Source organism: Ammodytes marinus (assembly GCF_949987685.1).
Source record: "Ammodytes marinus genome assembly, chromosome: 5".
NCBI lineage: Eukaryota > Metazoa > Chordata > Actinopteri > Uranoscopiformes > Ammodytidae > Ammodytes > Ammodytes marinus.
Window position 1 is genome coordinate 25,805,825 of NC_137234.1, and position 25,120 is coordinate 25,830,944.

Genomic DNA, 25,120 nt, shown 5'->3' on the forward strand with positions numbered 1-25,120 from the left:
CGTGTCAGGGAGGGAGCATAGGGGAGGGACCAAAGTGGACAAGTGGATCGGTTGAGGTATTTGGATTCGAATCTCTATCCCAACTGCTATTTTCTCCCCAAATCATATACCCCTGCTTTAAAAGAGATTTGCGTAAAAAATATATTGTTCTGAAAAATGCTGTAGAAGAATTGAGTTGCTTGGTGTAATATTGGTGTGTGTGTATATATGTCCTGTGTGTGTATAGCAACTGGGTATGTTTGGTCCTCTGCGCTGTGGAGAGATGTATGCCTTAGACAGGCTGCTGAGAGAGGCACCGGTCCTGGCAATGATCCGATGCATCAGCAAGGACGACCCAACACGCCCCAGACAGCCTGTGGAAGGTAAGCTATTGGTTATGTAGATCTGCAAATAAGATCTCAATCTGCAAATATTAAAGGAATAGTTCAAGATTTTCGATGATAGCTTTTGAACCTCACTCTCTGGCTCAAGAAAATGTGACAAAAATCATTCTTGTAACTGTGTGTGTACTTTTGTGCTTGTATGGACTTGTTTATTTACCACGTTATGTTGTATTCTATATTTTTAGACGACTGGTGATTAATTCTAAAATATTATCTTTGTCAGACCTTAGCTGTCACTGGCAACCCTAGTCAAACATCCTAGTCAAATCTCTACATGTGGGCCCTAGAGTTCAGCTGATTCTCCTCCATTATTCACACAAAGAATTAACATCTATGAGCTTGTTCCAAGAATAAAACAATAACTCTTTACTTTACTCTCTTCTCTGCGTCACAGTGATTCCACAGCTGAGCCAGTGGCCGGGGGCTGTGTTACTGTGGCAGCAGTGTGTTGGGCAGGGCAGTGTGTACAGCGTGTGTGCAGGGAGCTTCCTGGTTACTCTGTCTCAAGTCTACACCGGTGTGTTGCCGGAGAGGGCCAGAGACATGGCTGACACAGGTACAACAATATCTATTGTGTGAGCACGGCACATGTTAGCGTAAGGGATGGGATCCCATATCGGTATCGAGTACCGATATGGCTGCAATCTACTCATCGGATACGCCTGACTAACTCCCATCCACACATAACCATCCAAATTTCCATAGTCTGTTTTTAATTATTATTTTAACGATGAAAGAACATTTTATTTTAAAACCATAGCTACACTATGACGTGATATTGCACCCGTAAAAATAATTCAGCCATTTCAAAAGTTGAGTTCTGGTGTTCTTCTGTATTCAAAGCATTCAAAGCAGTTCTGATAAACCTTAATGCTCCCAACCTGTTTAAATTTCCTGTTCCTTTTATATTAGAATTGTTGTGTTGCTTAAGCCTACATTACCTTTTGACAAAACTCAAAAAAAATTGTGGATCGGTGCATTAGTATGTGTGCCATGTTGACAGCTGTGTGTGGTGTGTGTGTGTGTTTTTGTGTGTCTGTGTGTCTTTATGCGCGTATATGTGTCTCGGTCTCGGTGTGTGTGTGTGTGTGTGCGTGTGTGTGCGTGTGTCTCCAGTCTTCTTGTGTGTGGCTGAGCGCGTGCTGGCTCAGAGGTTGCCGCGGCGAGGCAGCTCCAGAGACCAAGTGAGGGTGACCCTGTTCCAGCTGTGGAGCTACTTGGAGGCCAACGCTGTCACGGACATGGACACGCACATGGCTGAGCTGGCAGAAGAAGGTGTCAGACACATTCACAGGCTAATTGAATGAGTGAATGGGCTCAGTGACACAGTCACCAGTGCTAACCCCTAGCTGGCTCCTATTACAGTGTGGCTGGTGCAGAGCCTTGCTTCAGGCGACCCAGAGGTGATGGTGCAGGTGCTGCGGCAGCCTGCGGAGGTCAGCCTGAGGAGGGCGGGCCTATATGCCGTGGCCAAGCTGCTCAAAGACCCACGAGGCAAAGTGTCCGCTTCAGCCAGCTCTGTGTTGAGAAGCCTGGCCGCACAGCCCACGCACAGAGAACAGGTAAGGGGGAGGGGAGGGGACACTGGATGTTTAATGTGCACACAGTGGGTTTTAAACACTTATAGTTTCACCCAAACCCTTGTTAAGAAAAAAATGTGTATTCTTTTTGATAATCAATCTACTCTTGAGATACTTGTAATGTTGTGCATCTGACAATACACCTCTTGAATGTTCCTCAGTTTTTTTTATTTTATTTTTTTTTTTATTATTTTTTGGCATTTTCAAGATTTATTGGATAGTACAGAGTTGAAATGGGGAGACAGAGAGAGGGGGGATGATATGCAGTTAAGGTCCACGGGTCGGATTTCAACCCGCGACCACTGCAATAAAGACTGGAGCCAATATTTTGTGTTCATTGTTATCATTCTCATATCTTTTATTTTAATAATGATATTTAAACGGTTCCTTTTTTTATGATAAACGTCTCTTCAAAAGCATAATGATGATTTTTTCCTGTGGATATCTAGTAAGTTTGACATTGTTCAGTGTAATGACACTTTCTTTACAAAAGTTAGCACTCATTCATACCTTTAGCTTTTTCTACTGACGTTACTTATCACCAGCCTGCATATAAAGCAATGCTGGTATTCTGTTGGGATAAGATATAGGCTGCCTTTGATCATTAGGCTTCACATTACACAAACAGCAAAAGCACTCCATGAACAGCAATGTAAAGAGTCTAGAAAAGTTCCTCTATGACATCATAGTAAGATGTGAAAAGACAGTAGCCTGCAGCAGTATCATAGACATTATGTGTGCTTTCTCCTTCTCAGGCTTTGGTCAGCTGTTTGGAGTTGCTGGAAGATGAGAACGCGGACGTAAGAGTGTGTGGGTGCAAGGCATTAGCTTGCCTCAAGGTAACAAAAACATATACAGATATTGTGTGCTCTCATCCAAAGCTGTTCCAGCCAGTCAAAAAATACTCAAATATTGGTTTTCTAGTTTTATCACAAAAAAAGTAGTAGAAAAAATCCTAATAATAAATAAATAAATCATAAAATCTTCCGAGCACTGTATAATTCAGTATGTACTGACCGTGTTGTGTTCCATCTGTTGTTGTTGTCATTTCAGGCCAAAGAAAGCATTGACCAGTTAGTGTATCTCTGTCGGACTGATAAGGAGGAAGTCCGCGATGCAGCCAAACAGGCACTGCTAGTGCTAGGTAAGAAAGAGCATCACATCACGTTAGTTACAATGACAGATGCACAATACATCTCCTAGGTAAACTTGTTAGGATTGTGAGTATTAACCCCTTCACTTACTGCATGGTTCAAAGGAGTTTATCTTCAATAAAATGAATACATACTGTATATAGAAACGGTAGGGATGTACGGTGGCGCTGAGCTTCAGCAAATTAGCAATTGGGACACCAGGATCTCGTAATTACGACATCATGATTTCGTAATTATGAGAAAAGATCTCGTACGTGTCCGACTGGGCTTTTCTCCTGAACAGCCCCAATGATTGTAGATGTCTGCACAATGTTGACATTGTTTTCAATTAGCAGAATACTTTGCAGTTATTATGTGTGGCGGTATGGTTCTGATCTGGGATCTCCACACCCTCCACGTGCACACATGGAAGGCTTTAAGGCAGAGAGAGCCATCCCTCTGCCCTCCATGAGCAACATGGAATTCCGAAAGGTGTGGAGAGCTGCAGCAAGGACCCCTAAGGTTCAGAACAGAACAAGCGTCAGTGACAACAGAAATTACATTGATAGACAAATACAGTAAACAAGGAGGTGGTGGGTTGCAAGAGTATGCAGAGGAAGCAGCACCAGTAGGCAGGCTAGAGCAGCTTAAATAAGGCGCCACTTTGAGTGGATGGCCAATGGGATGCTGGGGGCGGAAGCTGGCTGTCAGCTGACGTGCAGAGTTTGACAGCCGGCTTGACTCCGTATCCTGCCTGAACTAACGCTACACTCCATTTGCTGAATGCTCGGCGCCTCCGTAGCGAAGGGTTTCTATCCGTGACTTTTCTCTTCCAAAGACTAACAAGTGTGTGTGGTGGTGTGTTATAACTCTGACAGCAGAATAAGCTGGAGACGTAATAAAGAGGTGCTTATAACCAGGAATGCATGGATGATTTATAAAGCTGTCTCACGTACTGTCAGTGAGTGGTAGTAATGACCAAAGCTATGGGAATAATAAATGATGTAATACTGGTTGTGTCAATTCAAACGTGGGTATGTATTTATGTGCACCAATTAACTTGCGGGCTTGAATATATTTGATCTAACTTTGACTTTTCTGTGATTTTTCATCCATTTATTCTTTGACATTCATGTACGTATTTTTCTGACAGAAGACAATAATTAAGGCAGGGACACATATACATCTTTCTTCTTTTTTTTGCCATTTGACTCTGTCCAACCCGAAATGTCTCTGGAGAGGATTGATGCACTCAATGTTGTTGTTTTTTTCCATCCTTTCATTTACTTTTTCCCATGTTCTACCGTTCCTTCCATTCCATTGTGTGAACCAGGTGAGGAGGGGAAGATGGCCCACAGGCACGTGGAGACGTCGCAGGACAGTTTATCAAGACTCTTTGCTCCGGGAAGCATGGCCAGCACGGCGTTCTAACACACACACACACACACACACACACACACACACACACACACACACACACAGTATGAATGTTTTCACTTTGACACAAAGTCATGAGAATATACACTATGCTGCTCTTCTACCCCATTGCTACCACTTAATTTCAAAAAGACTAATATATAATATGACACAATATGTACACATTATATTCCATATCCATAGTACAACATCAAGGAGGGGATCAGGATAAGATCCACTTGACACTGGGCAATCATGTAAAGCCAATATGTAAAAAAAATATATATATACCATTTCTATTTATCAATGTGTGTTAACTCCAGAAAGTTACTGGGAATGAATGTACAATGTGAGCAGGCTTCCATGGAAGAAGAGATGAAGGTGCTGTAGGATACCGTACCTTCTGCGGCCATTCCTGTGCTTCCATGGCCCATGCACAAATTCATTATTTTTGAATGAAGTTAATCTTGTTTATGAAGCTATATACATTTGTTTGAACATTTCCATATTCATATAGCCCACCAAGTGCCCAAAAATGTTGAGTTTCTTGTAAATGTAATACGTTTTTCTTACTTTGACTCTGGATATGGTGAACCAGTAGGCATATACACTGTATATATATATATATATAGAGAGAGAGAGAGAGTAAATAGTCTATTCTTCAGTATAATGCTACCCCTACCATTACATCAAATGACTTCTCTTAGTAGATACTGCTGTCTGTAGTTTAGGCTAAAAGGCTATGATTAAACAACCCTGCTCCAGATGGAGAGCTTGTTCTGTAAAGTGACATGCCTGCAAACTGAACATTAATGAATGTAAATGGGTTTGCCTTTACTACAGCCATTGGCTCAACTCATGCTTGTTGATTTAGCTTCTTTTTTTACCATACAGTTGCACCAAGGCTTTAAGACCACTTAAGACCAGTCTGAATGGTATGGAGGCAGTCGGATCAATACTGAGGACAGAAATTCTTTATTCATTTTTCTCACTGTTTGTACATCTGTGTAAAATTTTTGAATTTTTTTGCTACTCTTGACACGATCAAAATAGTAGGATTAAAAAAAGAAATATTCTGTCACAATGTTACACGCGGAATAATGACGCCTGTCTCCATTGAGAAACAGGGTCTCACTTTGTCTGCAAACACAAAAAAAAGTGTGTGCCACCCACGTTCACACCGGGCCAATCACTGCATAATGCCTGGTGTGATTTTCAGGTCGTCAGTTTGAGAAAAATTTACCAAAAATTATTGGATGCAAAGAGTAACAAGCAACTCTCTAGGCACAAAGTGATTTAACTTTAGCAGTTGACGCTCTGGTAGAACAGTGAAGGCCACTCTGCATTATAAAAAAAGAAGAAGTATAGAAAAAAGCTATACAAATATCGTTAGCCTCATAGCATAATTTCCTAAATCATACTTTACTCTACTCTACTTTTACTCTACATCTACTCTATTCTACATCTACTCTACTCTACATCTACTTGTCGTAAGCCTAATATCATAATTGCCTAAGTCATATTTTAAGGGTTATAGAGTAGGGTAAAGTAGATGTAGAGTAGAGTAGATGTAGAGTAGAGTAAATATGATTTAGGCAATTATGCTATGAGGCTAACGATATGGAATACATGAGTCCTTGTGTTTTTAGTGTAAGCTGGTACTTGTCCCTGCTGAGTTGATCTTCATACTTGTTGCAGCACTGACTGAGCATCCACATCTTGGAGTAAAGGTTAACTTTAGGTCTTAACACTGTGGTAAAGGAAAGTGACACCCTAGGGAGCAAAGGAATGCATCAGTATTATAATTGGAATGATATAATGGGAAAATGTGTTTTCTGTTTTACGCTCTTCCTTGAACTGTCAGTGGAGCTGCAGTCGTCTTATCTAAAGGTATTATTAAGCCCTTTGTCACAGGTGAGCACTGGGCAGGTAGGGCTTCACTGTGTTGTATGGATGTAGGGAAGGGACACTGGATGCTGTTCACTCAGCAGCACATATGGACAGACCTAGAACTCATACAAGAAAACATTAGCTCTCCATCCCATGTCTGCGACACTACTGCTGGCTTATGAACTGTGAAATGTCTTCCAATCAAAATGATAATGAAGAAAGCTCTTCTTGTCTTTCTGGCAGGGCCTTTTTTGTTTAATGTTATAGATGAACCAAATTAAAAAAGAAAGACTAGTATAACTCACACTGTAAAGGAGATTATAGAAAACGTGTTACTTTGCTTCTGCACAGAGAATGCGTTAAGCAATGCAGTGCCATTACTTTTTTTTTCTTTTTTTTCACAATTACATAGCCTATATTATTCTGTATGGAAATACATATAATATGACTTTATGCTACTGGAATTTAATATTTTTGTGATTGTAAATTGTGTTATCTTAGCAATGAGCATTTTGTTAATGTATACTTTGTTTTATGAAATGCATTTTTACTGTTATATTGACACTGTTCATTTTGCTCAGTTTGATGGCCTGATTGAGTGATTGACACTACTTTCTGTTGAACTTAAACTGCACCACTGACCTATCTGTAAATGGGAGGGCATTCTGTTTGAGACACTGGTTATCTGCATCACTGTCACAGCCTGCTGTGGAGGACTTTCCCTGCGTTCCAAATCCCATACTTTTTCTTTTTACTACACTAGATACTAAAGTACAGAAGAGTTTAAGGGCCACAGGAGGGGGAAAAGATAGGAAGATAAGGAAGTAATTTTTTTCATTATGTCAAGAATAAAGAAGAATACTTCAAAATGCTATTGGAGTTAGTGGGGCATCTATGCATTTTCAGCATACTACAATTGACTTGCATGTATTGGGACATCCAAAATCTTTTTCTGGCATACTAAATAGTATGGAAGAATGGGGATTGGAACGCAGGGTTTGTCTTTTGAGAGGGCAGACACCTCACTGATTAGAGACAGATTGAGTCAAATCAGGTCTGGGATCATACCACTTTATACTCCCATCAATAACAGTTTAACTCCAAACCTCAGAGCTTTTTAGTTAGAATAATATGTTCAGGTTATCTTTGTTGTGTTAGTACTGGCATCCTCGAACATTACAACAGGACTCATTAGAATAGAACTGGAGGGTATATTTTAAGTCATTTGGCCTTTGCTGTAAAATCACAAATTATTAAAGGATCAAACCTTATGAAATGCTTTTGAACTTTTTTAGTTAGTAGGTTACACCAGGGAAAAACATTGAATACCTTATTTTGCAATAATTGATCTCATTGAGCAAAACCAATTTGCAAAAGTGTGGGCATCATTTTGGAAATAGTGGCTATATTTCTATCCGTTGACTAGAATGACAAAGCATTATACAGTGTTTACCTCATATTACCAGCAAGTTATCCACACTGAGTTTGACCAGTGCCAGTGAAAATGCAAATGATCCTGCCCTTGTGACTTCAGTTGTTTCTATAGCAGGGGACAGGGCTAACACAGCCACTCTCCCTTTTTATATCAATAGTATAAAGACCTATCCCACTCTCACACTAAAATAATACTGTGTTGTAAACATAATATGTACATAATATGTTCTGGTGATAAAAAAGAGAAATTTATTCTCACAATAAATTATAGATAATTCCTAGCCATGCTAATGGTGAAGCGCTATGGATGACAATGTTGGTCTGTCGGTCGACCACTTTGGTCTAGACTGAAATGTCTCAACCATACTATCTATGGTCTCAACAAAGGTTTGCCCTGCGTTCCAATTCCCATACTTCCATACTATTTAGTATGCCAGAAAAATATTTAGGACGTCCCAATACCTGCACGTCAATTGTAGTATGCTGAAAATACATATATGCTCCACTAACTCCGATAGCATTTTGTAGTATTCGTCTTTATTCATTAATCGACATAAAGAAGAAAAAAAACTTCCTTATCTGATTTATTTTCTCTTCTGTGGCTCTAAAAGTATGTGTACTAACAAGAAAAAGTATGTGATTTGGAACGCAGGGATTTGGTTCTGACATTCAGGTCTGCCACAGAACACATATGAATTGTAAGAACTAAGGTGACATCCTCTGACATTTCCTATAGGTCCTATTATTATTATTGAGTCAAAATTTGATTTTTTCGCCATCTTATTTTCCAAATGTATGAGCAAAAACCTACCAAATTATGTCCAGGTGCCTCAGCTTTATTTTGTGTACAGTTCTGTCGCGAACTAATACGTCAACTAAAGATGGTGAACAACATAAAGTAGGCCTATGTTCTAAACATCAGCATGTTAGCAAGCTGACTAAGCATTTGGCTCAAATTATAGAGCTTTGCAGTTAGCATGGCTTTGACTCAACAGTGTTGTTCAGTTGCCTAAGCTTTTGTACCACTGTCCACATATACTTCAGGTTTTGTGTAACAACATGTTCACCAATATCACAGAAAAATGGAGCAAATTTAAGTCTGGTTGTATATTTTTTAACTGTAGGCCTACTTTCCGCCCCACCCAATATGTGATCATGCTACATTCTCAAAACAGTATAGCTGGATTTAATGGAGAGTATGCAAATGGAAGGGTTTTTGTGTTCAAGCAGGATGGTGCAGGTTCTTAATTTACAATGTGCCAACCCAGTTTACTTCCCTTGGATTGACTCTGATTGTCTAAGCAGCACTCAAGTGTAGGCTATTCAAAATCTATATCTGACCAAGTCTTTTGAGAAACAAACCATATAGCTCTGCTTGTAAGGATGTCACCATCTTTACGGAGGATCAGGGCCAACTATTTAGAGCATGCTGTATTTAAGAGTATGCTGGAGTTAAGAGCAAAATCATCTTTTAAGATCAAAATAGACTTAATAATCAGATGTTGGTCTATATATTCAAAAAAATAAACCTAAATAACTTAAAGTAATTCATTTTGTTTTCTAAAACACTCAAGCTCAGAATGTAATATTCCATGATTATTCTCTGATCAGAAAATAAATTTTCACATTTGATGGTAAAAGTGAATTTCTAACTTAGGCCTACCTTTATTTGAGGTGAGGATGTCAACTTTCAATACAGCATATTACAAGCAACAGACTGGAGTCACTGGAAAAATAATAGCAGACTGATGTCATGTAGGCTATGTGGGGGACAGACTTTGTATTATGGCTACCACTGTATTCAATGCATTTTTCACTTTTAGTTTCTAGGACAATAGAAAACTGCAGTTATACCTCTACATACAAAAGATTAAGTGCCTCAAGGTTTGAGTAACAGAGATGTAATAAGACATAGTCTAGATGAGATACCTTATTTAAGAGTGTGAAGCAGTGGAAAACCACTGCAGGACAGTGTTTTTGTGTGTGTAATTTTCTTTTTTTCAAAAACATATTTCCAGGCATTCTGGTGTCATACAGCCTACAAACTATTAAAATTGTTTAAAAAATATCATGTGTCTCATGTCTGATTGTGTAGGCTACAGTGAGCTGCTCACATAAAAAAACAGACATATCCTGGCTGAGACCTGTCCTGTGCTTGACCTAAATGAGGTTTTGAGGGCAACAGCAGACTTCACTTCTCAAGATGACACGGTGAATGACAGTCGGCTATAGCTTATACTGTTAATCATTACACAGATGAATGATCTGTTCGACTGGCAATAGGCGTGTCATTTCTGATGACAGCCAGTTCATGATGAGTGCCTTTGAGTGGTAAGTTAGGCTACTTTAGAGCATCAATGTACAATATGATTGTATCAAGGGAGCACATGATATAGCCTAATATAAAGACACGTCACCCATGCATTGATGATTAGGCATAAATGTAAAGCTTCACAAAGGCATTAGATAAATATATGTTATCTTTTATTTCTCTTCGTCATTTCTCAATACAAACTTGGTTTCAATTTAGACTTTGACATTTAAAGGTTATTTTCTTGCAGTACAAATCGTATCTCCGAGGGTCCTCAAATCGGCTCTCTTCCCAACGTTGTGATAGATGTGCTTCAATGTATTCCAACGGGGCGCCCCTCCTGGCCAATCAGGGTGTCTGCAGCAGCTTCGACACCACCCCCCAGCGGCCGCACAGGCGCACTGAGCTCCCAACTGCCATTTTGTGGCAGAGACTACTCTGCCAAAGCGGGAGAGGGATTAAAACTAACTGCGAAGAAGCCTGCATTTCTAACCAGCCAGTTCAACTTTGTAGCACAGATTCTCTGCTTTCGGCCGAGTTAAACGGAAAGAGAAACGCAGCAAGAAGAGGTAAAGTATCACTACTTTTCTCACAAGGGGGGAGTTTGCAGGATCTTTAATCGGCCTCTAGGTGTCACGATGGGGCTCTGGGTCCGGGCAGCTCGTCGGAGAGTGTTTGTCTCCCTCTATCGTTATTGAAAAACCCGTCAAAAAACGCTTAAATAACCGAAGTTCTAATAAATATATACACAGCCCTCTGTATTTTACACCAATCTATGAAAATATCGTCGAGGATAAGTTAAGTTTACTTCGACGATTTGGTTGGAGAGTTTAGGCCAAGGCGTCCATTTTCTCGCTTCTTTGTTTCCCGTCTTTACAGCCTTGACGACATGGAAACTGGCGGGTTTAGTTATTGCTAATGTTAGCTTGTTTGCATTAATATACGCCTGATGTGACACACACATTCCTACACGCACGATAACCTTACAACGGGAATACATACACAAACCAAGTCGCAGTATACCCAGCTGGCGTTAAGTTGCTTTACGTTTCACTTAACGTTAATTTAGAGACCTTTAGTAGGACAAATCAATGTAACAACTGGCGTTATCTAGCTTAGCTCAGTATCAAGGCCTTAACCAAACCCAAAGCCTTTAGTTATGTTACGTCTCAAATGAATCACCCAGAGATAACGCTCGTCTAGGTATTTCATTTACCTGGAAGTCTTTTTGTAGCACGTTCTAACCGAAATTAAAGTCAGTCCGGTTGGTTTCCCAGGTTAAAGTATACACGCAGAAGCTAACGTTACGGACAGCGCTGAAGAAATGACGAGGCAATCTCAGCCAAAGGATTGTCGGTGACCATAGTGGCCACCGATTCACAGAGAACAAATACGTTATTTGTGTTCCCCATACATCTGCCATCTTCCATCCTCGAGCATTTCTCTTCTTCTTTGACTTTGTTCCGTGGTCAGAATGTGACAGATGTTGTTGCAGCCGTCGCCCGCTTGAAGCCCACCTAGAGAATCATAGCCACAGATATATATTATAGCAGAGAGCTCCCTCTACGATTCGGCTTGGAGAGCTACAAAAATACCGCTATATAACTGCGGCGCAAGGAAGCAACAGCTGCCCGCCTGGCCTCAGTATCGTGTTGTAGTTCATTTATTGTTTCACACAAGTCAAAGCCTTTTATGATTATGAAGGCCTATACTAAAGCCTCTTTAGCTTCTACTCATTTAGCAAAATAAAGACAAGTGGACGTGGAGACCTGTAAACACACAGGTGCTGCGTATTGTCTCGTCACTTACATGGTCATGTAGCTAATAAACTCATATTCAGTATTGTAATGATAGATACAGTTAACATTTACAAATGTAGATGTATATTTAAAAAAGCTGTGGTATTTTTAAAGGAGTGGCTTAAACAAACAGTGGAGTAATAATCTTGTACTTTGGTTATTGATGTAAAGAGCCAACCTATTCAAAATATGAGTAGTGTTTCTTTAAGTCATTTGTACTGAAACGCTAATGGATGTCAAAGGGCTCAGTCAGGCCCGGTTTGGCTAAATATTAAATTTTTTGTACTAAATACCTACCTACCATGTTTGAAAATATAGACACAGACAAATTGTTGGACCTGGGCGAATGTGTTATAAATTTCTTTCAGCAGACAAGAAAGAGCCCATAAGATTTTGAACTTTTAGAAATGTTGATAAATACTTTCAAAGCCTGTCAATCCATCCCAAGTTGTAAACGTGAGGTCAAACACATCTGCCTTTTAGAAATTGAAACATAAACATTAAATCTCTGTGAAGTCAGGATGGAGGAATAAAAACGAGCTGTCATGGAAGCTAGGGGAAATCACACTGTGATGATGTATTCACCCTCCATTCTTCCAGGTCCACAGTCAGCTAGCAGCTTGAAGCCTCAGGTGAGCACCAGAGTCCCTAATACACAGTGAACAGATTTAGAGTTGAGTTGTGTGACAGTGTGTAAGTGCAGCTGTGTAACATGTCCCTTTTCCCCTCCCTCAGCCTGCTGACAGGGACAGTGAGGTAGCTGGACTTTAAGCTCAGGGCTTTCAGCAGCAAAGCAAAAGGCAGCCCAGTCTACAGAAATCATGAAAACAGCCAATTTATCCTTGCTATTCCAGGTAACACTAGTGGGTTAAGAAGCAACAATGGGTTTGGTTGGGAACACTTGCAATGCAACAGACTTTCCCTCAAATACTTTTCACCAAACGTGTGGGTTAGGAGTCAGGACTGAATAGTTATTCTTTGTGCAGGCAGGGAGTCATGTAGACAAATCAAATAGACTGTATATTTAAAGCAGTAAAACAAAGTGTTTTGACATTGAGCTCATGGCTTCAATGTTGTGTAAAATTGTGTGTACAGTTTTTAACTGAGTTGGTTCTTAAGTTCAAACTGGCAAAAATTAAACCATGCTAACCTCAAAGTTTCAATGTTTTCCTCAACATTAAAACAAATACTTGATTTTAATCTTATCACTTTATGACAAATCCAGGATAACTTGCCAAAAACAGATATTCAAAATGACTACAAATTATTATAAGAATGGTTTTGTTCAAATTATAATTTATTTATCCATATTTCTTTAGATTTCAGTTCACATATAGAGCACCAACAAGAATGCGGAGAACTTTGAATCAGACATAGTACAGTCTGGTGGATAGGAGTCAAGCTCTAGATTGGTAGTTTAACACTTCTGGCGCATTTACACTACATGGAGCCTACTCTACTCACCTTTTTCGTTTTTTCACTACTATCACTGGAACCTCCAGGGTCTAAACATTGACGTGAAACCCATGCAGACCATTGATTGGTCAGAGCGTCATCAGTGGGCGGCGCCCTATCCTGCACAACAAACAGCCAAGCTACAGCAGCGGTCGCAGTTTTTGAGCTTGCTGTCTCCGGTTTTTGTTGTACTTTCTTTCTAATCTGGCATCAACCACGGCGGAGTCCCTTTTACAAGTACAGCCGTTCCTCACTTTGGTGACCGACCAGAAAATCTAGAGCTGGACTGGGCCGCACCAAATGAGAGAGTCTGTCAGTGCCTCTTTGAAGAGACTGCGGTGCACATTTGCATGTTGGCTAACATTACATGTTGTAAACATTTTTTTAAACACTATGACAGTCTGCTATGACACGGCATGTTTGTTGGAATGGTAAGGGATCAAATGTTACTTCTAGGGCTGGACAATTCCTAGTTTTTACATCATCATCTAATTCAATAGTTTTGATTATGTTTTCCCAATTTCCCTTAAACTAGGTAGCCGACGGCTCGCTCTCACTGCGGTCAAGTGAGCAACAACTCAATACAACTGGATAATGTTTGTTTCCATCCACATTTCAGTTCCTACCCAGCATGGACGGAGGGCCAACCGAAGGCGTAGGGGCGGTGGAGATCCCCTCCAAAGACTTCCCCTCCATCCAGGCCGTCCACAGCCAGGATGACATGGTGGCAGACCTGCTCCAGCAAGCTGCCGAGGCTGGGGGAGTGGTAGAGGCTCAAGACGGAGGCCTTCTGGAACAAGGTTCATATTAACAAGGCTTTGAGGGAAATGTGTGCTCGTGTTCAGCTTCTTTCATAATGTGGAACTTCCATTTTTCAGTCATTTTAATGCATGCAATGCATTTTAGAGTTGATATGAAAAATATGAGTTAGTTAGGAGTAGTTAAGATTCCCATTGCAGGTAGACATGTTGTGGTGTAGCATGTGGTCCCATGTTTGACTCTTGGTGCTGATATATTTCAGGTGATGGGGATGCAATGGCCCAGCAGCAGCTGATGGAAGCTGGAGCAGGGGTTGAGATGATGGTCATGGATTCACTGGACCCCACTCTGTTACAGATGAAGACTGAGGTAAGGCCACTCACACAAAGAAATTAAATGTGTTAGAACTGCGTGTTGCTTTGCCCACAGCCCATTAAAGTAAAGTGACATTTCAGGTGATAGATGCTACAGTGGGGGGATCCTCAGCAACCGTTGGTGCTCATCAAGCAACTGTCACAACAGTGGACCAGACTCAAATCATCACACTACAGGTAGGTGCTCTTTCAGGCCATTTCACATCATGTACAGTGTTTCCCCCATACCAAATTTCTGGTAGAAATTCCCCAAAACGAACCCCATTTGGGATGAGCTTCTTTTGACAGTCTGCTTCAAATGGCAGCATAGCGTTATTTTTTCACATTGGGTGTGTTTATATATGTGGTGCTTCCCACAGATTTTTTAGAGACTGTTAAATGCATAAATTTGGTGATGAATTTTGTGCTATGTAAACAACCGTGTCCTATACACTGCCCGGCCCCCCAAAAAAAGTCACACTCTCAAATATCTTGTTTGACCATCTTTACCTTTGATCAGGGAACATATTCTTAAGGCGGGGGGCGTTGTTTAGGCGGCCGTCTAAGCCATAGAGCGCTGGTAACTGTGACTGTTTTGAATAAGCATTTAGCGTTGGCTATAGGCTTTATTGCTGTGCATCATATTCCAGCAGACAGATGCATTGTGCTCTAAAAAATGGATAATAGATAAAGGAGTAATGGATTGTTCCTGTAGGAATGCATGCGATCCCTGGCGATTGGATGGCACTACCATTTGAATGGATAGAGTGAGTGAACATGTGTGTTGACCTCAGGTGTGTCTTTGTCCTCAGGTGGTGAACATGGAGGAGCAGGCAGCTCTGGGTTTGGGGGAACTCCAGTTGGTGCAGGTGCCAGTGTCTGCCTCCACTGTAGAGGCCCTGCAGCAAGGCACATATGTAGACACCACTGCTATGCCCAAGGATGGAGACCCAGTCATCTGCCACACTCTGCCACTGCCAGAGGGCTTTCAGGTACACAAGCACACATACTCATTAGTGGGGCCCTTTTTGTTTAACATTCTATGCTCTTCAGTTCTGGCTGACCGATAGAAGACTCAACACATTGTGGGCAGTCTAATAAAGAAAGTGATAATGCGCAAAGTTAGTTGTGTGTAAAGGGAATTTGCCAAATAAGAAGCAAGGCCCAAAATACTGATTTAAATGTGTAACCATTGACTTTGGCACATCTTATTTTTCAGTTTAATTGAACCACAGAAGAGCCTGGTTAAAAATGTTTCAATTGATAAGCTTACATTAATGATATACTGTATATGATATGAACAACATTTCAGAATGCCTTGATTGACAAGATTCAATTCACTAGAAGACGTCTCACTATTTGATTTTGTATGGAGCTACAGAATCCCAAACTTTAGTATACTGTTCATTGCTAAGAAGAATGAGCCTGAGTGAGCCCAGCCGAGTCTGCCGCCGACTTGATTTCACTCTGCAGACTAGTCTGGACCCAACCACTGTTTGGCCCATTTTACTTCCTCCAAAGATTCTGGCCCCAATCACAAACGCCCAGGCGTGCTAGAGGCGGGCTTAACAGGATGACAACAGTGAAGTGACGGCCATCATTGGTCTGATTGGTTGAAGGTCTATCCTATTACGTACAAAGGCATTTTGATCTACGTCTGTTGAAAACGTTGATTCAAGACCCATGTTTAATCTTAATAATGAAGAATAAGATTCTTTGGCAAAGATGGGTGTCACTTGAAGAGGTGCACCCAAAAGATTTTCCAAATTCACCCACTAGGGTTGTCAAAAAAATCAATACTCAGATTGATACTAATCGATATTAAAAATGAGTATCGGATAAGATACTGCAACACTGGCAAGGTGATGTGGCCTAAAACAATAGTATGCAATAAATGCTCATAGTATAATAAATAGAAAAGCAGCGATATTATGAAGTGATTGGTGTTGTACTTTAGCACCCACAGAAGAAAAGTCCATACAATGATTAGTCTGTAGTGATGCATTGTCTTAACACTGAATGCATTTGCTGTGTAGGTGGTTAAAGTTGGAGCGAATGGGGAGGTGGAAACAGTGGAGCAGGAGGAAGACGGAGGAGAAGCCCATCATGAAGAGGAAGAAGAGGAGGAGGTGGGGAACCAGATGCTGGAAGAAGGGGAGGAGGAGCCCATGCAGCCCCCAAACGATGACTCCACCTGGGGTAAAGACCCTGACTACCAGCCCCCCTCTGGGATCCGCAAAAAGGCAAGATAGCTGTGGGGCTCCTGATATCATTTCTGTGATGGAAGTGGACTTGTACCGCATATTGGCAGAAATTGGTTAAATGGTCATTGGCCGAGCTTTCATGAGTTGCTTGCTGTTTTTGTCCAGGGTAAAAAGAGTCGCCTGCGGTATGCTGAAGGGGACAAGGGCATGGATGTGAGTGTGTATGACTTTGAAGAGGAACAGCAGGAGGGCCTTCTGTCTGAGGTCAATGCTGAGAAAGTGGTGGGCAACATGAAACCACCCAAACCCACCAAGATCAAGAAGAAAGGTGAGACACTGCTGGACTAAGAGGCTCACTTACTGTTTATATGCTTTGCTTTGGATTTCCTCCTCAATGTTAAGTTGGCATAATTATCTGCTCTGTAATCTCCAACAGACTGTGGTACAGTCAAAGTGTTCACAGTGCACACTACTTTAACATAGTGTATTGCCAAACATTGTTTTGGATCTCCATTAGCTGCTATATAAATATATATATATGTTTAACCCTAGAGACGGTTGTGCGTGAAATCCCAGTAGATCAGCAGTTTCTGAAATACTCAGACCAGCCCATCTGGCACCATCAATCATGCCACGTTCAAAGTCACTTAAACCCCCTTTTCATCCCCATTCTGATGCTTATTTGAGCTATAACAAGTTGTCCTGTCCAGGTCCACATGCCTTAATGAATTGAGTTGCTGCCATGTGATAGGCTGATAAGTTATATGTGTTAACAAGAAATGTTACTATTTTACCTAATGAAGTGGCCGGTGAGTGTATGACATTAAAACCACATCATTTGCGAAACAAGAAGACTAAATTCTCCAAACCAAAGTCTGAGCACTCAATTTCAATTAAAGTGAAACATTTGATTATTAAAAATGGGGGAATTGATTTTTTTTGGATTTTTTTTTAACTGAATCAGACAAAATAATGGTTCTCTCTTGTCATTTGTTTAACGGAATACTTCACCCATATGGAACCGTTTTTTTATCATTATAAAATCGCAATTATAATATAATGAATGAGGTTTTTCTTCCCTCAGTCCCTACATTTTCCCATGTGTGATGTCACGCATGGGAAAATATAGGGTTAGACAGTGAGACCATAAAACACTCTTTCTGCCTCTTTCTCAGGCTAGGATGAACCGATTACTAAATGTTTTGCACATTCATACTACTACATAGGATCTCAGCTTTCAATACACCTTCCTATTCCGACCGGTGAAGTAGGTCTTTAACCAAGGTGAAACAAGTGAACTAAACATGTGGGGGTAATGTTAAATGAGTGTTGTCTATGTGCTCTGTTGTGTGGTAGGAGTGAAGAAGACGTTTCAGTGCGAGCTGTGCAGCTACACGTGCCCTCGACGCTCCAACCTGGACAGACACATGAAGAGCCACACGGACGAGAGACCACACAAATGCCATCTGTGTGGTCGAGCCTTCAGGACAGTCACCCTGCTGAGAAACCATCTGAATACACACACCGGTATATACACTCACACACACAATGTACCGCAAATAAAACACTCCAAATCAAAACCAAAATAGTAGTAGAAGTTTAAGCGGAAACAGAGGAATGCTTTCATAGTACGGTACAAGGTAGGGTTCCTACGCAGTGGAATTTAATTTTAGTAATTCCCAGGTCTGGATAAGTATGGAAAATATAAAAGAGTATGGAAAATGATTTGTATTTCCAGACTTTTGCCCCAACTCTCCAAAAAATATTTAAAAAACACTATCTTCAATAAATTAACCTTTTAGTTTTTACTTGCTTTTGAGTTTTGGCAAAGATATTGCCATGGATCGATGTAAGTTCTCCAAGGGCTGGCTTCAGAGCCATTTATTCATATAATAAGCATCTAACCATTTGTATTAGGATGTCAAATATAGACTGAAAAATCTAACGCGAATCCTGGAAATTTGAGTATGGAAAAGTATTGAATTTTGAAATGGAAAATGTGAAGGAACCCTGACAAGGATATCTTACTCTTGTGTCTTTATTTTCTTTTTCTTTTTTTAGGAACTCGTCCGCACAAGTGCCAGGACTGCGACATGGCTTTTGTGACTAGCGGGGAGCTGGTTCGTCATCGTCGCTACAAACACACACACGAGAAACCCTTCAAATGCTCCATGTGTGACTATGCCAGTGTGGAGGTAAGACAATCCCCCTTGTTGGTTGACCTTTAGTTTACTCTCCTCTCGGTTCAAATCTCCTCACGTTTCTTTGACTGTTTCTGTGTGTGTGGATGTCGTGTAGGTGAGCAAACTAAAACGCCACATTCGTTCCCACACCGGCGAGCGTCCATTCCAGTGCAGCCTTTGCAGCTACGCCAGCAGAGACACATACAAACTGAAGAGACACATGAGGACACACTCAGGTAAAGTGGACTTCTAAACTAAAGTAGGGGAGAACGGGGTTATATGTCACACCGGTTGGTTGTTGTCACAATGTGTAAGGGTGTCTTTGATGATTAATTTCTTCTTTGTTACAATAAGTTAGAAAAAGTGAGGGGTACACATTTCAAGCCAACACCGCCAGCTTCAATTTAATGTAGGAATGACTATTGAAAGATGTTTAGGTGATGAGCAATTCTCACTGCAGTAAAAAGTGTGCCTACTAGCCCCGGTTTCCCCTAATCCACAATTTTAAAGACCAATGTTATTGTCTTTTTATATGAGGAGGAAAAACTTTAAATTGTCCATGTTTATATGAAATACTTTTTTATATATATATAATTCTGTTACAAAATAATGTATACAAAATTTCAAAAAAGCACAGGTCGTCATTAGACTATTCCGAACCCTTTCCCCATTGACTGTCAACTACAACAGTATGTCAACTTGTAGTATGTGGAAATAAGCTGTTGGATGGATGTAGTATTGTATCTTTTCTTTTCTTGTTCCTTTCTTCATCTGAAATATTAATGAGAAAATGTAACTTGTAATGATCATGTGTATATACTCGACCCTCTGCAGGAGAAAAACCTTACGAGTGCTACATCTGCCACGCCCGCTTCACCCAAAGTGGAACCATGAAGATGCACATTCTGCAGAAACACACGGAGAACGTGGCCAAATTCCACTGTCCCCACTGTGACACTGTCATCGCACGCAAGAGTGACTTGGGTAACACACACACACACACAATGTCATTTATTTTGATTTAACATGCAGCACTAACATATTAATTAAAGCTCCCAGACAGAACAGGTAGTGTCCTTTGTCTTGTTTTTTTATTCCCCCTCATGTTTCTCTGGTTTGGTCGTGCAGGTGTCCATCTCCGTAAGCAGCATTCATTCATCGAGACTGGGAAGAAGTGTCGTTACTGCGACGCCGTTTTCCACGAGCGTTACGCTCTGATCCAGCATCAGAAGTCCCATAAGAATGAAAAGAGGTTTAAATGTGAAATGTGTGACTACTGCTGCCGCCAGGTGTGTATATCTTAAGTGCAGTGATAGGTGGGGGTTAGCGTATTTCTTTCAATCAAAAAAGTATTTTATTTTTATTTTGAACTGTTTTCAAAAATTCATTAATAACAAGTGTTATAGTTACTCTGTGTGTCCAACCCTGCGTTCCAAATCACACACTCTTTCTTTTTACTATACTACATACTAAAGTAAAAAAAAAAAATCAGACAAGGAAGTTTTATTTCATTATGTCAAGAAATGTCTAGAATAAAGACGAATACTCCAAAATGCAATTGGAGTTAGTGGGGCATGTATGTATTTTCAGCATACTACAATTGACGTGCATGTATTGGGACATCCTAAATCTTTTTCTGGCATACTAAATAGTAGGGAAGTATGGGGATTGGAACGCAGGGCAAGTCTAGTGTGTTAGCTGCTAGTTGTTAAGTAAATCGACTGTTAGCTGCTCTTTCGGCTAAAGGAAAAGTCAGTGGATCACCAAAGTCGGTAGGATTGATCCTCTGGGGCCCTGACTTGATCTAGTAGTTGTCGAGATAGTTCAGTCTGTGAATGGCAGACCAACTGATAGACAGGGCATTGCCATCCATAGCCTACAGAGGCTAAAATAACTGATTTGAAAGTGGATATGTAGCAAACTGTGTGTGTCCTCTGCTGCTTGCTGCTTCCAGGAGCGCCACATGGTGATGCATCGTAGAACCCACACCGGGGAGAAGCCGTACGCCTGCAGCCAGTGTGAGAAGACCTTCAGGCAGAAGCAGCTGCTGGACATGCACTTCAAACGCTACCACGACCCCAACTTTATCCCCACCGCCTTCGTCTGCCCCAAGTGCAGCAAGACCTTCACTCGCCGGGTGAGACACTTCTCCTCTGTCAACTCTCATTCTCCTTTTCAATCACTTGCCCCCTCCTGAACCTGTTCTTTTGCTTTCCAAACGCAATGAACTGTTTCAGGATTGGGCAGGAAATCTGCCAGGAATACTGGTTCCAGAGTAGATGTTTTCAGAATACATTGGCAGCTCTCTGCCTCCCGCCCATAGACTGTATCAGGGCGCAGTTTCAACAGCTCCGGACTCTGTATGAAAGGGGAATTAGTAGTTTCAACTTGGTCTAATGAATTTCTAAAAGTCTACAGTACAAACTAACACAATGTCTGTTGCTGTAGAACACAATGGCTCGCCACTCTGAGAACTGCAACGGCGAGGTGGAGGACGCAGAGAATGGAGCTCCAGCCCCAAAGAAAGGCAGGAGAGGAAGAAAGAGGAAGATGAGGAGCCGCAGGGACGAGGATGACAGCGGTGAGGACACAATGTTGGATGAGTGTTTGCTCTGTGCTCTGATTGGTGGATCTGATGTTGTATGTCCAGCACGAGGCTTTCCCTGGGTTCCAAATTGCATACTCTTTCTTTTTTCTATTCTACATACTACATCTGACCATAAAAAATTGTCTAGTTAGGATGCAGTATGCATACACTTTTATTACATATTTCATCATGACATTGCCTGATCTAGCCTCTTGCTTTTATATCCGTTGCATCCCCGGTTGTCTTTTATACATCTTATCTTTTTTTTCTACCATACTAAATATTAGATAAGTATGGGTATTGGAACGCAAGGCAAGTTTGCTGTGCTCTGATTGCTTTACCTGATGTGTGTGTGTGTGTGATTCAGAGGAGGATCAGGCTGAGGAGGAGGAGGATGAGGACGAGGAAGCCGAGGCTGAGGACGAAGGCTTACTGCTGCAGGAGGAAGAGGAGGCAGAGGGCATGGAGTTGGACCAGGCGCCCCCTGCCATCCCCGTCCCCGCCCCAGAGGAGCCCCCTGTCAAGAGGAAACGAGGACGCCCCCCAAAGAACGCTCCCAAGACCCCCACGCCCAGCAAGTCAGCCAGGGTGGTCGCCAAGAACGCCGCTGCTTCAGGTGACTACAGACACAGCAAGTTACAAAGCACTATAATGGGAAAAATGCAATGGATTTAATAATTGGTCACTTTTCAATCTTATGCACTATAGCAGGGGTCGGCAACCTTTTTGACAAGGGAGTGCCAGTTTGAAATGTTCTTGTTAATGAGTGTGCCATAATCAACAATAAGTTAAATATGAAGTTTAACAATGACACAGCATCCACTAGGGGTGGGCAATACAACCTTAAAATATATATCACAGTATGTTTTATGTTTTGGGTGGTGACAGTATTATACCACGGTAGGCCTATTACTTTTTTTATGTGTAGCCTTAATATTGATGCGTCCTTGGGTTTTTTGAAAGGCGCTATTATATAAAACCAAGATATTATTATCATTATTATTATTGGGAGGAGTAGTCTGGCCTATCTTTTTAAATTGTGTGTGTTTGTTTGTTTGTTTGTGTGTGTGTCTCTGTATATGTGTAGCTGCGGCGGCCATCATTCAGGTGGAGGATGAGAGCACAGGAGCAGTGGAGAACATCATTGTGAAGAAGGAGGATGTGGAAGCGTGTGCCCCTCTGGAGCAGAGCGTGAGCCTGGAGGGAGTGAGCGAGGAGGGGCTAGAGACTGTGGAGCTGGCTGCTGTCACTGAGGAACCAGACACCACTGCTGCTGCTGCTGCTGCTGCTGCTGCTGCTGCTGCCAATGGAGACCTCACACCAGAGATGATCCTCAGCATGATGGACCGCTGAACAACATTCACATTTCCTTTGGCCTTCACCGAAATGTTCCACGTGTTTTCCAGCTTTTCATGGCTGACATTTTGCCTCCATTCAAACAGAAACAACCATGCACAAAGAAAGGGAAGTCACATGTAAATACTTGACACACAGTAACTTCGACATACATATTGATAACCCGCATAATGATGTTTGTGGGTCTCGCATTACACATTAATACCTGATCCCACACTGCACATACTAGTGTCTTCTCCCACACCGTATAACGGATATCGTCCAAGCTATTGGCAGACTCTCTCTTTGCTCTTTGAAATGCTTCTTTTTTCAGTTTGAATGTGTACTGAATGAATCAGTGTCTAATCTGCTACGTGTCTCTACCCAAAGCCACATCCTGTGTCAGGCCCTACCCACACACTGTGCCACTCATGTTCACTTCCTCTCTGCTCTCATCAAAGAAGACATCTTTCATTTCTTTTTACCTTTCATTTAGATTTTCTGCTGTCCTGCTTTGCTGTTCTTGCTTGCTGTTATGGCAACTATGCTGATTTAGCAAATTGGAAATTCCATTCGTGTGTGCGTGCGTGTGTGTGTGTATAGGTATACATGTAGTTAATCCAAATTAAATGATGTTTATGGTACTAGAGTTTTACTCTAAGATACCATTTGCAGTCATATTCCCCCCCCCCCCCCCCCAAAGTGAATTTAGCTTCTTGGCCTGTGTAAACAGAGGTCTTCTTCTTTTACACAGCAGTTTACAGGCACAGGTAGATCCAGTCAAATGAATGGACAGCAGTTCCAACTAGTTAATCTGTGTGACATCCACACTTTGTCCTAATGGAGAGAGTGTGCCCCACCACCCTCCCCCAGTCGCTCATGAAAGCCCTATAGAAGGCTTGCTCATTAAGTTTCCCAGCATCAACATTGTTTTTCCATGTTAATCCCTTAAGTTATTTTTCAATACATGTTTTTCTCATTTTCTCCTAACTATCACTGATGGAATACTATGTGTCATTCATCATATCTTATGTTGTATTCCTCTTTTTGAAGGAGAACACAGATCAACTCAATGCTTGGTTGAAGAGAAACATGGATAACATTTTCTTTAGTTGGTAAAAAATATTATAGCTATGATTTTTGAACATTCCAAATACTTCAATTTAACATGGAATTATGTCTATTCATTTTGAAATTGTCTCACTTGAAGTGATCAGCATTAACACATTAGTGTTTTGTTCTTAATTTTTTTTCCTTTTGAATCTATTCACTTCCCCTGTTCATACTGATCACCAAAAGTTATCAACTGATCACTAACTATGGCATGTAAATACACATTTTAAAGCCCTTTGCGTTTTGATTTATTGTGAGCCTTTTTAATGTTTTTTAAATGGTTCATTTTGAAGATGTGTTTTGTTTTCATTTCTTTTGGTAAAGGTGTTTGGTACTCCACATGTCCTGAGCCTGTAAACGCTCTTGTTGCAATATGACCTCTCTCCCATCATGCTTTCTTCCTCTGATAAAGCAACCCAACTCAATTAAAGTCATCTGAACCACTGTCATTTGATCTATTCTGCCTATCTTGTGGTTGACTGTCCCTGCGTTCCAATACCCATACTTCCCTACTATTTAGTATGCCAGAAAAAGATTTAGGATGTTCCTATACATGCATGTCAATTGTAGTATGCTGAAAATACATAAATGCCCCACTAACTCCAATAGCATTTTGGAGTATTAGTCTTTATTCTTGACATAATGAGAAAAAAATCTTCATCTGATTTTTTTTTCTCTCCTGTGGCCCGAAAACTCTTCTGTACTTTAGTATGTAGTGTAGTAAAAAGAAAGAGTATGTGATTTGGAACGCAAGGTTATTTAAAAAAAAAAAGCACTTTATGCATTTGTACAACTGACATTTTTTGTTGTTTTATAATAAGCAATATACAAAGAGATTTGTAATAGGTAGTTTAGGTCCGGCATTGAATAACTATTTGAAAACCATTGTATTATAGCAAAGATACCCTGTTTTGAATAATGTATGTCTGATGAAGGTAGATAACGCAAAGCTGGCAACTCCCTTTTTAAAATGAATAGAAGTAGAGTTCGTCTTTGCAAACTAAATACCAAAGGGGTTTGTTCTAAAGATTAGGATATTGTGATATGAAATGTTTGGACGACTATGATGCTGCTTTGCTTGAATCTTTTCTTTTCCGTAGCAATAACATGAAGCGTTTCTATCTGAAAAAACGTGTAAAGGGCAAACAGTCAGAGTGGTGGCTGTGGTGTGTGTCTCTGTGGGCG

General features: G+C 41.0%; 2 protein-coding genes across 3 annotated transcripts in view; both read left to right on the top strand.

Moving 5' to 3' along the window:
• ripor1 (RHO family interacting cell polarization regulator 1) overlaps positions 1 to 7,830 on the top strand; it is a 46,176-nt gene extending 38,346 nt beyond the window's left edge. The window contains exons 16-22 of the mRNA XM_080027176.1: positions 227 to 362; positions 778 to 939; positions 1,500 to 1,658; positions 1,749 to 1,945; positions 2,719 to 2,802; positions 3,017 to 3,107; positions 4,430 to 7,830. Coding sequence (XP_079883302.1) covers positions 227 to 362; positions 778 to 939; positions 1,500 to 1,658; positions 1,749 to 1,945; positions 2,719 to 2,802; positions 3,017 to 3,107; positions 4,430 to 4,527 — 927 coding nt within the window. The 3' untranslated portion in view covers positions 4,528 to 7,830. The remainder of the gene's footprint in view (positions 1 to 226; positions 363 to 777; positions 940 to 1,499; positions 1,659 to 1,748; positions 1,946 to 2,718; positions 2,803 to 3,016; positions 3,108 to 4,429) is intronic.
• A 2,747-nt stretch (positions 7,831 to 10,577) lies between these two features.
• On the top strand, positions 10,578 to 24,384 carry ctcf (CCCTC-binding factor (zinc finger protein)). 2 transcript variants are annotated; one of them, XM_080028094.1, is made up of 17 exons: positions 10,620 to 10,716; positions 12,547 to 12,578; positions 14,021 to 14,201; positions 14,423 to 14,529; positions 14,616 to 14,711; positions 15,326 to 15,505; positions 16,550 to 16,756; positions 16,883 to 17,045; positions 18,074 to 18,244; positions 18,779 to 18,912; positions 19,016 to 19,136; positions 19,735 to 19,884; positions 20,029 to 20,189; positions 20,855 to 21,037; positions 21,349 to 21,481; positions 21,855 to 22,103; positions 22,575 to 24,384. In XM_080028094.1, exons 3-17 carry the CDS (start codon positions 14,033 to 14,035, stop codon positions 22,838 to 22,840), a joined length of 2,490 nt encoding a protein of 829 aa, XP_079884220.1. In that variant the 5' UTR covers positions 10,620 to 10,716; positions 12,547 to 12,578; positions 14,021 to 14,032; the 3' UTR covers positions 22,841 to 24,384. The 2 variants fall into 2 exon arrangements, with proteins under 2 accessions (XP_079884219.1, XP_079884220.1); XM_080028093.1 differs by lacking the exon at positions 12,547 to 12,578 and having other exon boundaries at positions 10,578 to 10,716.
• Positions 24,385 to 25,120: the final 736 nt, after the last annotated feature.

Bases quoted from the DNA above. Each gene is read 5' to 3' on its own strand.
- ctcf (XM_080028093.1), top strand. From the start codon at position 14,033: ATGGACGGAGGGCCAACCGAAGGCGTAGGGGCGGTGGAGATCCCCTCC. The intron at 14,202-14,422 runs GTTCATATTAAC...GATATATTTCAG, and splicing joins CGGAGGCCTTCTGGAACAAG to GTGATGGGGATGCAATGGCC. The intron at 14,712-15,325 runs GTAGGTGCTCTT...CTTTGTCCTCAG, and splicing joins CTCAAATCATCACACTACAG to GTGGTGAACATGGAGGAGCA.